Genomic DNA, 13483 nt, shown 5'->3' with positions numbered 1-13483 from the left:
TTGAATATTTTCACAATGACTGTTTTGGGAGCCTTGGATCTATCTCTGCTCTCCTGGTTGTGATTTACATTTGCCTATTTCTTTTCTTGTCTAATATATTTTGAATTGTGTCCTGGATATTTTAGATACTATATTGTAAAGATACTGGATTTTGTTGTTTTCCTTTAAAGAGTTTGATTTTTGTTCTGATAGGTAGTTAATTTACTGGCAAGTTCGCTTTATTCTATTGAGGATTCTTTTCAGATTTTGTTAGGGAGGAGCTAACACAGTTCCTATTCTGGACCTAGAGTGATCCTTCTCTTAAGGAGTACCATTTCTGGAATATCAACTGAGTTTCTGGAATATTCATTAAAGTTGCCCCACTCTGGCTAAGCAGAAATCCAACACCACCTGATACTAGGTCCTGATGTCAGGACTCTGTGTTCCACTGTGGCCCTCTAGTAGCTGAACTCTGTTGGGCTTCATGGAGTCTTGCCCTCAAGTGCAATTAAAAATTGGCCAAAGACATAAGAAGGACTTTATAAAGGTTTTTAGGATTTCTTTTCTATATGGCTCTCTCTTCTCAGGTACCTGTCTCTCAAATCCTAGTTCCTTCAGCCTAAAACTCTGATCTCTGTTCCTTTCACCTAATGAGATAACAGATCTTTGGCTTCTACTTTTCTGTGCCCAGTCTCAGAAAGTGCTCCCAGGTGAAAAAAAAACTAGGGATATAGGGGCCTCATGGGTTTCTTTCTCTCCAGAATCACAGCACATGTTATCTATTGTCTAATGCCTGAAAACAGTTGCTTCATGTATTTTGTTCAGTTTTATATTTGCTTCTATGGAAAGGGTAAGCCTAATACCTATTATAACATTGTGGCTGGAATGAAGTCAATGATCATTTTAAATTATGCAGAATCACCATGTACTCAAGGAAGCATATGTTAGGGGCTTCTGTCTTTGCACCAGCTGTTATCACCCCCAGGAAAAGGAGTGCATTAGTATCACTTAAAACAGCCCCCAAATAGTAAATCAGGAATGGTTCCTATGGGAACTAAATCAAGGTGACTTCCCAGGGCAATTCATGTGACAGGAAATGAGGACACATTCACTTTATATATGTAATTGGAAACTTTGTGTCTGTTTAGGAGCTGGGTAGTGCTTCTGTTTAGGCTGCTATAACAAAGTACCATGAATGGGTGGTTTACAAACAACAGAAATTTAGCATAGTTCTGGTGGCTAGGAAGTCCAAGATCAAGGTGCTGGCAGATGCATCATCTGGTGAGAGCTTGCTTCCTGGTTCATAGATGGCCTAGATGGCCTTCTCTCTATGTCCTCACATAGTGAAGGACAAAAGAGCTCATTGGGGTGTCTTTTAATATAAAAGCATTAATCTCATTCATGAAAGCTCTACCCTAATCACATTGTGTTCCCAGATGGTATTAGGACCCCATTGCCTAATACCATCACTTTGGGGTTTCGGGTTTCAACATATGAATTTTGGAGGGATGTAAACATTCAGTCCATAATGCCCATGGAATCAAAGGATTATAAGGCCATGGTTCAAATACTGTAGTTAGCGCCATTCTTCTATACCTACCATTAGCAAGTACAGGAATGAACTGTGCTGAGGAGAAATCTTCTGGGGTCAAGTTCAATGGAAACTGGTATATGCATTCTTCCTGTTCATGAGCCTAAAGGCTCATTTTCAAAGTCTTTACATGATAGAACCATCTTTCCCTACCTCACTTTCTTAAATGAAATCCTTTGTAAGATCACTCTGTTTATCTGAAGGTCAAAAGAATGATGTGAAGTATCTCTCTTGCCCTATCCACTGGCTGTAGTTCAGAAAAGTCTTTACAAAATCATAGGACTCTGTGGAACACATCTGAAAACCACTGAAGTGGAACATCTGATAATATCAGAACCTCTTTAGTCCCTAACCCAGACCCCCAGTCTTTGATATAATCCAGGGGTTCTCAACTTTGTGTTGCTCATTGGGATAATCAAGAGCTTTGAAAAAAGTACTACTGTTCACATCCCACTTCTAGAATGCTGATTTAATTGATCTGGGTCAGATTCTAGGCATGGTGTTCTTTCTGAAGCTTTCTGGATGAGTCTAATGTACAGCCAATGTTGGGGACCTTTCATCAGACAGTTTCTGGTTACATTCCTTGTCTCCCATGCTCAGTTCTTACACAGGCTTGAGCACTTGCTTTGAGCCTCAGAGATAAATGCCAGGATACCCCAGAGCCTGCATGAGTTGCGGAAATAGAAATCCCATAGTGGGAGATCATGAACACTTGCATTCCAAATTCTTTCTTGGGGGACAGTACTTTCATCCACTCATACCATTGACTTTTCTGCCCACCTCACCTTGTAGTGTACTTGGAACACCTAAAGAGGATACCATGTTAGAGTTTCTTACTATGTAAATTACAGAGTTCAGAGAGCAAAACAAGAATGCTCAGTGGTGCCAAATTACATATCCTAACAGGCCTATGGTGATTTGTTCTGCATATTTACCACCAAAAAAGTGCTGCAGATGTCATAGCAACCTCAGAAGAGCCCCACCCCAGAGGAATTATGGTATTAAAACATTAGATTAGTGTTTTTAAAACTTCATTGTGCATCAGAATTATCTGGAGAGCACGCTTAAAATGCACATTTCTTGTTCCCACTTTAGGAGATTGCAATTAGTAGATCTGTTGTGGGACCCAGGAATCTGTATTAATAAACTTAGATGGTTCTGATACAGTGATCCAGGATAACATCTTGAGAAGCACCAGTTGCCAAATTAAGAGCTAAAGCTCCCCTCATTCCTTCATACCCAGGCATATTTTCCTACTCTTGTAAAGCAAAATATCTCACAAACAGTAAATTTAAATTATCAGTGTCAGCAGAAAGTAGCACAAACACAGCTAACCCAAAAGAGTAGTTTATCTCCCACAAAGTCATGCTTGATTTTTGATGAGTTATATGATTTTTCTCAGACCCAAATAGCCCTCTTCTCTCATTGCGACAACCCTTACTTTAGATAAGCCATAGATAAGGCTGGGTGACTCATTTTCTTCCCATTTTTATGGATTTTTCAAGTTTTTATGCAGCGATCTAATGCTTGTTTTCAAAAGTAGACAAAAATCAAGTGCTTTTTAAAAAAATCTAACTTGTAGAAAATTTAAATGTATAAGATTTATGGTACATTGGTTGTGGGGGAGAAGATAGTTATCTACTTTACAAAATAATTCTTAACATTCCAGAAGAACTTGCTTCCATAAACATATCCTTTAGGAAAGAAATCTGTCTAGTTTTCAAAATGGTGGTTCACCGATGAACATTTATCATCTAGGCTCAATGGGCATGGAAAGCACTGTTCTTATAAAAGTAAGCCACACCTTCAAAATGACTGTGTGGAGGCACCTTGGTGGCTCAGTTGGTTAAGTGTCTGCCCTCAGCTCAGGTCATAGTTTCAGGGTCCTAGGATTGAGCCCCACATCAGGCTCCCAGCTCAACGGAGAGCCTGCTTTTCCCCCTCCCTCTGCTTACCCCCCCTCCACTCATCCACTCATGTGCTTTCTCCCTCTCTTTCTCTCTCTCAAATATAAATGAATCTTTAAGAAGCAAAAAAAAAAAAAGACTGTATGTTTCACAAACAATTAATTGGAGTAGGGGAATAGCCAAGATATAATGCTGAGCTTAGTTGGCACTAAAAGTTTTCTACAAAAATAATCAGCCCAATGTAGAATATCATCAGGTCTTCTATTTGATGGTAACCATATTAGATAATACCTTTGCTATGGACAGAGGGTAGTATGGAGGCCTTAAAAGATTAAGGTCTTCCTTGCAAAAAGACACAGAATCTAAGAGGAAAATGGAAACGTGTGCTAAGCGGGTCAATAAAGCCCCCAGCCAATAACCCCCATGGGGAATCCCATCCCAGAGCACTGGAAAGGAGGGAGGGGGAGACTAAACGCCCCCCTTCTCCTTCCTGGCCCCAGCCAGCATTGAGCTAGGGGCCTGTTTTGCCATGTCCATCTCTGTCTCCGTGGAGTAAGTACTCAATTCTCAGTGAAGGACATATTGGAACTGACAGCTTCACCATTGTGTGTATAATATGTCATGGCTGACAGATGAAGAAATGGGATTCCGTGAAATGCAACGGGATATAGCCATCAGCCAAGGCTGGAGAAAATGCCGTGTTCTCCTGGACCCCTTAGAGAGTACTTCTTCTCAGACTCCCTTGCCCCTTCTCTGCATCCCATCTCAGTGCTGGGTTTAAAGCACCATTTCCCCCTATTAGTCCTGATCCTTTGTTGTGCTTCCCTTTTGTCCACCCTGCCCTTTGATGGCGGAGCCCTCTCAGCAGGGCAAATTGCAGCTGAAATGGTAGAAACAATGCGCTCAGGCAGTGTCCAGATGGAACCAGGCACACTTAACTGCATTACTTGCGGCTGGTCTGCCCTGGGTGTAAGTGAGCAGGCCCCACCTTTCAGCTGTGGAGTGAAACCCACCCCTCTGACAGTCACATGGCCTTCCCTAAAGGCAGAGTTAATTGGAAAGTGAAATAATTCACAGGAGACGAAGGAGAACTAACAGTAAAACTTGCATTGAAGAGGAGTTACCTTGCAAATGCCTTTCGTCCTTAAGTATTGGGGGAGGATTTGTTGTTGTTGTTCAACACCTAATGCATTTGAGTGCTCCACTATCAAATGAAAGGTTGGCAGTTTATTGTCTTCTGTGTGCAGCGACATGTTTTGTTGTGGTAATAAGGCATCTCAAACATGATTTTGTTTATTCACTCAACAAACATTGGGAACTTTCTGGGTGGTTTGCTTTGGAGTGGGCACACGGGATAAGGTAAATGAGTCTCTGACCTCAACATACTTACAGTCTAGGAGAGGGAGAAAAGTATACAAATAAATGGCACATGGCATTAGAAGGAGTGTGATGGATGTCTTTATGAGAGACAGTGGTGCATGCAGAAGGAATGACATAAGAAATTAGGCCAGAAGGGTAACTCTCTTTACAGACAATATGTTGTAATATACAGGGGATTAATCTCACTATTGACAAAATGAAATACCTATAGCGAACTGTGTGTTCCTTCATTCGTTCAATAAACGCTTGTTGAATGCCTTGTATTTGCCAGGTGCTGTGCTTGGTACTTCTGTGATGGTGTATACAGGCTAGAAAGGGAAACCAGCATTAATTTGATTAATGCATGAATCAAATATAAAATTAAAACTAAGCTAAAAATACAACAAAGATGACCTATGTGATTTCATGAAAACTTTTAATAGGAGTATTTCTGTAAGGTAGGGGGCCTCCCTATGATCAAGCTGAGTTGACCATGAAGAGAGGTAATAAAGGATTCTTCTAGGTACCAAAAAGAAGAAGAGGGGGCAATAGAAAACAACAACAACAACAAAACTGTGAGAACCAGGAACCAAGAATTCAGGTTCATTATAAAGCCCCAGTGACCAGATCTAGAAAAGTGGGGTTGAGGGAGCAAGGGAAACAGGGTGACTTAAAAGTCCTGCTTTGCCAGGATCCAGAACAGTAACTCAGATTTTTTGTCCCACTGTGACATTGAATAAGTGCCACCATGAACCCTCACAAATGTTCTAATATGAGTGTTCAATTATTCTGTTTCCCTAAAGAGTAGGAAAGTTTGTTACTCGGCCTTTTTGTGGACTTGTCATCCTATGAGTATATACACAGTGCCAACTAAAATCTAAAGCACAAATGACAAATTGGCAAAGCCCTGATTCATAAAAGATAAATGCCATTCAATATTTTATGCTGTGAATAAGATTTCTGTTTTGTGTTCTTTTGGGGTTTTTTTTGAAAATGGGACAGCAGCCTACATCCACAGCAGTAATGCCTAGCCGGCAAAGTCAAGTGGCAAGATTAGTTCTGTAGATGTTGGTAATGGTGGTGTCCACTAAACATTGCAAGATGAGGGCAGCCCAGGTGGCTCAGTGGTTTAGCGCCGCCTTCAGCCCAGGGTGTGATCCTAGAGACCCAGGATCGAGTCCCACGTCAGGCTCCCTGCATGGAGCCTGCTTCTCCCTCTGCCTGTGTCTCTGCCTCTCTCTCTCCCTCTCTGTGTCTCTCATGAATAAAAAAATAAATAAGTAAAAAATAAACATTGCAAGATGAAGAAAAAAGTAAATACATTTTTTGGTCTTAATTTTCTCCTGGGCACTTACAGGCTTAGCCTGGGAAGATTCTCTCATGATACTTAAAAAACAGGGTCCATGGAGCGCCTGCGTGGGTTAGTCAGTTAAGCATCTGCCTTCACCTCAGGTCATGATCCCAGGGTCCTGGGATGGAGCCCTATGTCAGGCTCCCTGCTCTGTGGCGAGCCTGTGTCCCCTCTCCTTCTGCCTGCTGTTCTGCCTGCTTGTGCTCTCCCACTGTCAAATAAATAAATAAAATCTAAAAACAAAAAACTAACTGAGTCCAATACTGGAAGTATAAACCAGATTTCACAAAATCAGGGAGGCAAAAAGTAACCCCAGGGACTCGAGGAACTAGAGTGAAGGAAACCCTGCTTGCTTTACTGCATTGAATTTGACCCATAATGCTTTCTGACACCTCTGCTTCGATTCTTAATAGGGACTATGAAAAATGTTCTCTAATGAAGCATAAATGCTAGGGGCATCAATGGCAAATAGATCAGTGTAGATAGATGGTAGCTTCATGGATAGATACATAGATAAAGGCAGATACACGTTACAGGTTAAAACTTCCTAAATCTACTAAGCCAATCATCATTTACTTCTCAATAGAGATACTATCCAAAACTTTCTTCATTTTACTAGTATTTCCCTTCTTTAACAAATCTTAGGATAATGCATCCTGTACATTTACTATTTGGGTGTATAAAACAGGACTTACAATAAACTTTGATTAATGCATCTTTGTAATGGTAGCATGGCTTAAAATCTATCTGAGATGATGTTAGCACACCTACATTAAAAAGTTTTAATGTCTCAGGGCATCTGGGTGGCTCAGTCCATTAAGCATCCAACTCTTGGTTTCGGCTCAGGTCATGATCTCAGGGTGGTAGGATTGAACCCTGTGTCTGGTCTACACTCAGCATAGAGTCTGCTTGAGTTTCTCTCTCTCTCCCTCTACCCCTCTCCACTGGTGCATTTTCTCTCTCTCTCTCTCTCTCTCTCTCTCTCTCTCCCTTTCACTCTCTCTCTCTCTGTCTCTCAAATGAATGAATCATTAAAAAAAAAGTTTTAATGTCTCAAAACAATGTGTTCACTATCCACTGCCTTTGTGATTTTGTAGACACTGGTTATGTCAGGCCTCTAGCACATATCCTGCCTTTCCCAACTGAAGAGTCAGTCCTAAGGAAAGTGCCAGAGTCTGGAGACTTTCCTTTAGAATTCATGTAGGGAAAGCACAGCTGAAAAAGTTCAAAAGGTCGTGATCTTGAATGACCGTGCTTTTTGGGGACACATTCTTCCAGGAGACTCAAGGTTCCTTTTGAGACTGTCCATTAGTTTTGTCAAGAGAGCAGTCAGTGCCTAACCCAGGCTTTGGGGTGTCTCAGAGTGCTAACTCCCAAACCCCGAGCTGCTCCTAGAGTCAGAAGGATCGGAGGTCTTTTGTGTTTCTTTCCTGCTTCATTTCTTCTTCTCTGTGTCCATGAACAGCTGCCATGGCCCCACACATTCTTCAGACGTCCCCCTCAGTTCCCCAGCTCGCGCTATGTTTCCTTGCTGCGGTGGTTCTCAAGGAGCTACTTGTTTTAGCACAGAGATGCGTATCTTCCGGGTAAAGTGCAAACAGAAATGGACTTTAGTAGGAGGAAGCAAGGGAAAGACGTGAGTTGGAGGGGAAGGGGGGACAGAAATCAGAGGCAGCTTGAGTTAGGCGAAGGGACCAGGGAGTCAGAAAGTCTCCTGGGCTCTGCCACCATGAGCAGGACTCGCTATTGTACAAGTTTCAGCTTTTCCATGCCTACAATTAAGCACTGAGCTAAGTGACCTGCAGGGCCTGATCTCTCTCTAAACAGCTCTTATTCCAACATTGCATTCAAGCAAAATAGGTAAAAGTTCCTGTTGCTTGAGTGGGGGGAGGTAGGAAGGAGCAATGAAGACAGCAACTAAAGCATCCTTAATAATATTCCAAATCAGTACAACATATTTTTGCTTGTGCAAATGAGAAAAGTTCTAAAAGCATTCTGGAATTAAAGGTGGCTGTTTCCAACTTTCAAATAATTAAGCCTTTTGACATTGAATTTTAAAGAGCTCTAACATGCTCATCTTTGTTTCTCTCTCTCTCTCTCCCTCTCTCCTTCTCCACTCACCGCCCTCCCCCCACCCCAGGCTTACGAGCGGCCACAGAAACATTCAAATCTCCACTATGACCCAGGCCTCCCACAGGACGTCACCAGGTGACACCTTAAAACCAAAGCACCAGCAAAAAAGCAGCAGCCAGAACCACATGGACTGGTCCACCAACTCTGACAGTGGACCTGCCACTCAGAATTGTTTCATCAGTCCGGAGTCTGGCAGAGAAACTGCAAGCACCAGCAAGATCCCTGCTCTTGAGCCCATGGCTTCCTTTGCAAAGGCCCAGGGTAAGAAAGGCAGTGCAGGGAGCACATGGAGTCAGTTGTCCAACAGCAGCAAAGATCTGCTCTTGGGAGGTGTGGTCCCATCCCCGGGCAGCCACAGCTCACCAGCTGCACCTAGCAGCTCTGCAGAGTGCAACGGGCTTCAACCTTTGGTAGATCAAGATGGAGGAGTTGCAAAGGAGCCCCCAGAACCACCTACTCTAGGCAGCAAGAAAAAGTCCAGTAAAAAAGATGTGATAAGTCAGACCATATCAAATCCAGACCTGGACTGGGTCAAGAATGCTCAGAAAGCATTTGACAATACAGAAGGGAAAAGGGAAGGCTACCCCGCAGATAACGCCCAAGAGGCATCACCAGCCAGGCAGGGTGTGAGTTCTATCAGTAATCCCGAAAATGACTCGAGTCATGTCCGGATTACTATCCCTATCAAAGCACCCTGTCTAGATCCAACCAGCCATAAGAGGAAAAAGAGACAGTCCATCAAAGCAGTGGTGGAAAAGATCATGCCAGAGAAAGCCCTGGCTTCTGGAATCACTATGAGCAGTGAAGTGGTTAACAGGATACTTTCCAACACTGAGGGAAACAAGAAAGATCCCCGTGTCCCTAAATTGAGTAAAATGATGGAGAGCGAGTCCCCCTCAGTTGGCCTTGAAACAGGCGGAAATGCCGAGAAAGTCATTCCTGGAGGTGTGTCTAAGCAGAGGAAGCCACCCATGATCATGACGCCTCCGACATGCACGGATCACTCTCCCTCGAGAAAGCTGCCGGAAATCCAGCATCCCAAATTTGCCGCAAAACGGAGGTGGACATGCAGCAAACCAAAGCCCACCAGTATGCTTCGGGAGGCAGTCATGGCCACCTCTGATAAACTGATGGTGGAACCGCCGTCTGCCTACCCCATCACCCCATCCAGCCCTCTGTACACCAACACAGACAGTCTTACTGTGATCACACCGGTCAAGAAGAAGCGGGGGCGGCCAAAGAAGCAGCCCCTGCTCACGGTTGAGACGATTCACGAGGGGACCTCCACCAGTCCTGTCAGCCCCATCAGCCGGGAGTTCCCTGGCACGAAGAAAAGAAAGAGGCGACGCAGCCTAGCCAAGTTGGCCCAACTAGTGCCAGGAGAGGACAAGCCTATGAGCGAGATGAAATTTCACAAAAAAGTTGGAAAGCTTGGGGTGTTGGATAAGAAGACCATCAAAACCATCAATAAGATGAAAACACTCAAGAGGAAAAATATCTTGAACCAGATCTTGTCCTGCTCCAGCAGCATTGCCCTGAAGGCTAAAGCTCCCCCTGAGACCAGCCCTGGGGCAGCGGCAATTGAGAGCAAGTTGGGCAAGCAGATTAATGTCAGCAAGAGGGGAACCATCTACATTGGCAAGAAGCGGGGTAGGAAGCCGAGAGCAGAGCTGCCACCCCCGTCCGAGGAACCCAAAACAGCCATCAAGCACCCCAGGCCTGTCCCTGGCCAGCCGGATGTCCCAGCCGTGCCTTCCAACTTTCAGTCTCTCGTGGCATCTTCACCAGCAGCCATGCACCCACTTGCCACACAGTTAGGTGGGTCCAATGGCAACCTGAGCCCCGCCAGCACTGAAACCAACTTTTCCGAGTTGAAAACTATGCCAAATCTCCAGCCCATCAGTGCTCTTCCAACCAAAACCCAGAAGGGAATCCATGGTGGAGCCTGGAAGCTGTCTCCGCCCAGGCTGATGGCCAACTCACCCTCCCACCTTTGCGAGATTGGGTCACTCAAGGAAATCACGCTGTCCCCTGTGAGTGAGTCACACAGCGAGGAGACGATCCCGAGTGACAGCGGCATCGGGACAGACAACAACAGCACGTCTGACCAAGCGGAGAAGAGTTCAGAATCCCGACGGAGGTACTCTTTTGATTTCTGCTCCCTGGACAACCCGGAGACCCTTCCATCTGACACCAGCACAAAGACCCGGCACGGCCACCGGCAGAAGCATCTCATGGTGGACAACTTCCTGGCCCACGAGAGCCTCAAGAAGCCAAAGCACAAGAGGAAACGGAAAAGCCTGCAAAATCGTGATGATCTCCAGTTTCTGGCAGACCTGGAAGAGCTCATCACCAAGTTCCAGGTGTTCAGGATCTCCCACCGGAGTTACACCTTCTACCACGAGAATCCGTATCCCAGCATTTTTCGGATTAATTTTGATCACTATTACCCGGTGCCATATATCCAGTATGACCCGTTGCTCTATCTTCGCAGGACTTCAGACTTGAAGTCAAAGAAGAAGCGTGGTAGGCCTGCAAAAACCAATGACACCATGACAAAGGTGCCTTTTTTACAAGGGTTCAGCTACCCTATTCCCAGTGGAAGTTACTATGCACCCTATGGAATGCCTTACACATCAATGCCTATGATGAACCTTGGTTATTACAGTCAGTACCCAGCTCCCTTGTACCTGTCGCACACACTAGGAGCGGCATCCCCATTCATGAGGCCAACGGTGCCACCACCTCAGTTCCACACAAGCTCCCACGTGAAGATGTCTGGTACGGCTAAGCATAAAGCAAAGCATGGGGTCCACCTGCAGGGACCTGTCGCCATGGGCCTCGGTGACATACAGCCATCCCTGAATCCTCCCAAGGCAGGTAGTACCAGTCTGTCCGGCGGTCGGCTCCACAAGAGAAAACACAAACACAAGCATAAGCACAAGGAAGACCGGATCCTAGGGACCCATGACAACCTGAGTGGTCTCTTCGCAGGCAAAGCCACAGGCTTCTCCAGCCACATCCTGAGCGAGCGGCTGAGTAGTGCAGACAAGGAGCTCCCGTTAGTGAGCGAGAAGAATAAGCATAAAGAGAAACAGAAGCACCAGCATAGTGAAGCCGGCCACAAAGCCTCTAAGAACAACTTCGAGGTGGACACCCTGTCTACACTGTCACTTTCTGATGCCCAGCATTGGACACAGGCCAAGGACAAAGGTGACTTGAGCAGTGAGCCTGCAGACTCGTGCACAAAAAGGTACTCTGGCAGTGGTGGGGATGGTGGCAGCACCAGACCCGAGAGCCTGGACGTGTTCAGTGACATGAACCCTTCGAATGACAAGTGGGACAGTGACATGAGCGGGAGTAAAAGGAGGAGCTACGAAGGCTTTGGGACATACAGGGAAAAGGACATTCAGGCCTTCAAGATGAACCGCAAGGAGAGAAGTTCTTACGACTCCTCCCTGTCTCCAGGTAAGGCCTCATTTCTCTCCAAACTCAGGCTGTCTTATTATTTAATTGCTGGGCTCTCTGCTCCAGTTGTCTGCCGTCATTGGCACGTTACATTCACTAGTTTGAAAAGAGGTAGGAACTGAATGAAAATGGGCATTCTCGCACACTGGATACATATTTTTTATTTGGTATTTACTGTCTTTCCTGTCTGAGTCATCGCCTGGGCACTGTGGGCCCAGAGACAACCCCAGTAGCTACCTAGACTACAACTACACCCACTGTGTTTATGCTTTTTATTAAAGGTGCTATCCTTAGGCCCTCATCCCATCTGATGGTGCAGTTTGCTAGTTGGAAAGAAACCTCTGAAACTCGCTTAAAAAATGCCAACAAGATCCCAAGAATGTCAAAACTGGATGGGAGTGACACCTAATTTATCTGGCATGCCACCTCCAGAAGTCACACACCCTAGGTGAGGCATCTATAACAGAGCCATTGGAAGCTACTGACTCCTCAAGTGTACCTAATGAGGGAGCCATTGCTCCAGGCTATATTGTCCTCTTATTGTCCTTGGGCATTTGACCCCCAGAGTGAAACCCTGGCTCATCATTTCCCTGCATGAAGGGGAGGGAGCCTGGCAGAAATGTGTTGCAAGCCTCCTGCCCCCATGGGACCTTACTGCTGTGTCTCTTGGCATGTCCACTGGGAATGCGATTTTGCCCGCTAATCTCTAAACTTGAAGTACTGGTTGCTACTAGAAAGAGCTCATTCCTTGTCAGTTGCTGGTAGAATTTCCTTGCTAACTTTCCCACCCACACAGACCTTCCTTGCCACAGAACTTGACACTTGTGCGTAAGTATCCCTTTGTCCCTGTCCACACGTAAGTGGTAAGGATCTTTTGGAACAGAACAGTTGTCAAGGAGGAAAAAAATAGAAGCTCCTTTCCTAGGAGCTGCAGAAGCTAAAAGGATTTCTCCTGCTCCCCCTACCCCCAGATAATACAAAGCACTCTGGACGTAGCCTGGTTTTGAAAGACGAATCATCCCTGTTTCAGGTTTGGGTATAGGGTTTCTCCTCTGTTTGTGATGTGTACCCCTTATTTGTCCTCTTCCTTCCCGGGGAGTTCGTTATTAGTGAGGGTGAGGGCAGTCTATTCATGAGGAATTAGAGTCATTTCTCTAGGCCAGCAGACTTCAGAAGAAATATGGTTATGAGTTAGAAACCACTTAAGGATTGCCCCCAAATTGCCACTAGCTTGTGAGTTGCTATAGTGGTAGATATTCTCCTTGGTTAATGAAGAGACCAATTAGCAGTCATGTTTCCTGCCAAAGGTGATAAATGGCCCACACTTCATGTTTGCCCAAAGAGGATGTTTTCATCGGGGTTTCTCTGTTCCTCATAATCAGACTTTGTTGAAGGTACTTGTTTTTTATGCAAAGCTCAAATTAAGCCACTTGGATAGGAGTTGCTAGATAAAACTTTTACATGAGAAAAACTACTGCTTTCTCTTCCAGTATGGTGACATTGATCCACAGGTCCAAAACCAGCCATGGACAAGAGTGTCTTCTTACATTTTGTATTTTCTTGGCATTAGTTAGCCAAAAAAAAAAAAGAAAAAGAAAGAAAGAAAAAGAAAGAGAAAGAAAAGAAAAGAAAAGAAAAGAAAAGAAAAAAAAGTGATGATGACATGTTATGCTAAGAACCTACCAGCAGGGATCC

General features: G+C 44.8%; 1 protein-coding gene across 1 annotated transcript in view; it reads left to right on the top strand.

The window, feature by feature from the left end:
• The window catches only part of SETBP1 (SET binding protein 1), a 358635-nt gene that overhangs the window by 247393 nt on the left and 97759 nt on the right, over positions 1–13483 (top strand). The window contains 2 exon segments of the mRNA XM_025429008.3: positions 8328–8393; positions 8395–11788. Coding sequence (XP_025284793.3) covers positions 8328–8393; positions 8395–11788 — 3460 coding nt within the window.

Source organism: Canis lupus, chromosome 7 (genome assembly GCF_003254725.2).
Source record: "Canis lupus dingo isolate Sandy chromosome 7, ASM325472v2, whole genome shotgun sequence".
Classification (NCBI taxonomy): domain Eukaryota; kingdom Metazoa; phylum Chordata; class Mammalia; order Carnivora; family Canidae; genus Canis; species Canis lupus.
Note: the sequence above shows the minus strand (reverse complement) of the source record. Positions and strands in the feature narration are given on the sequence as shown.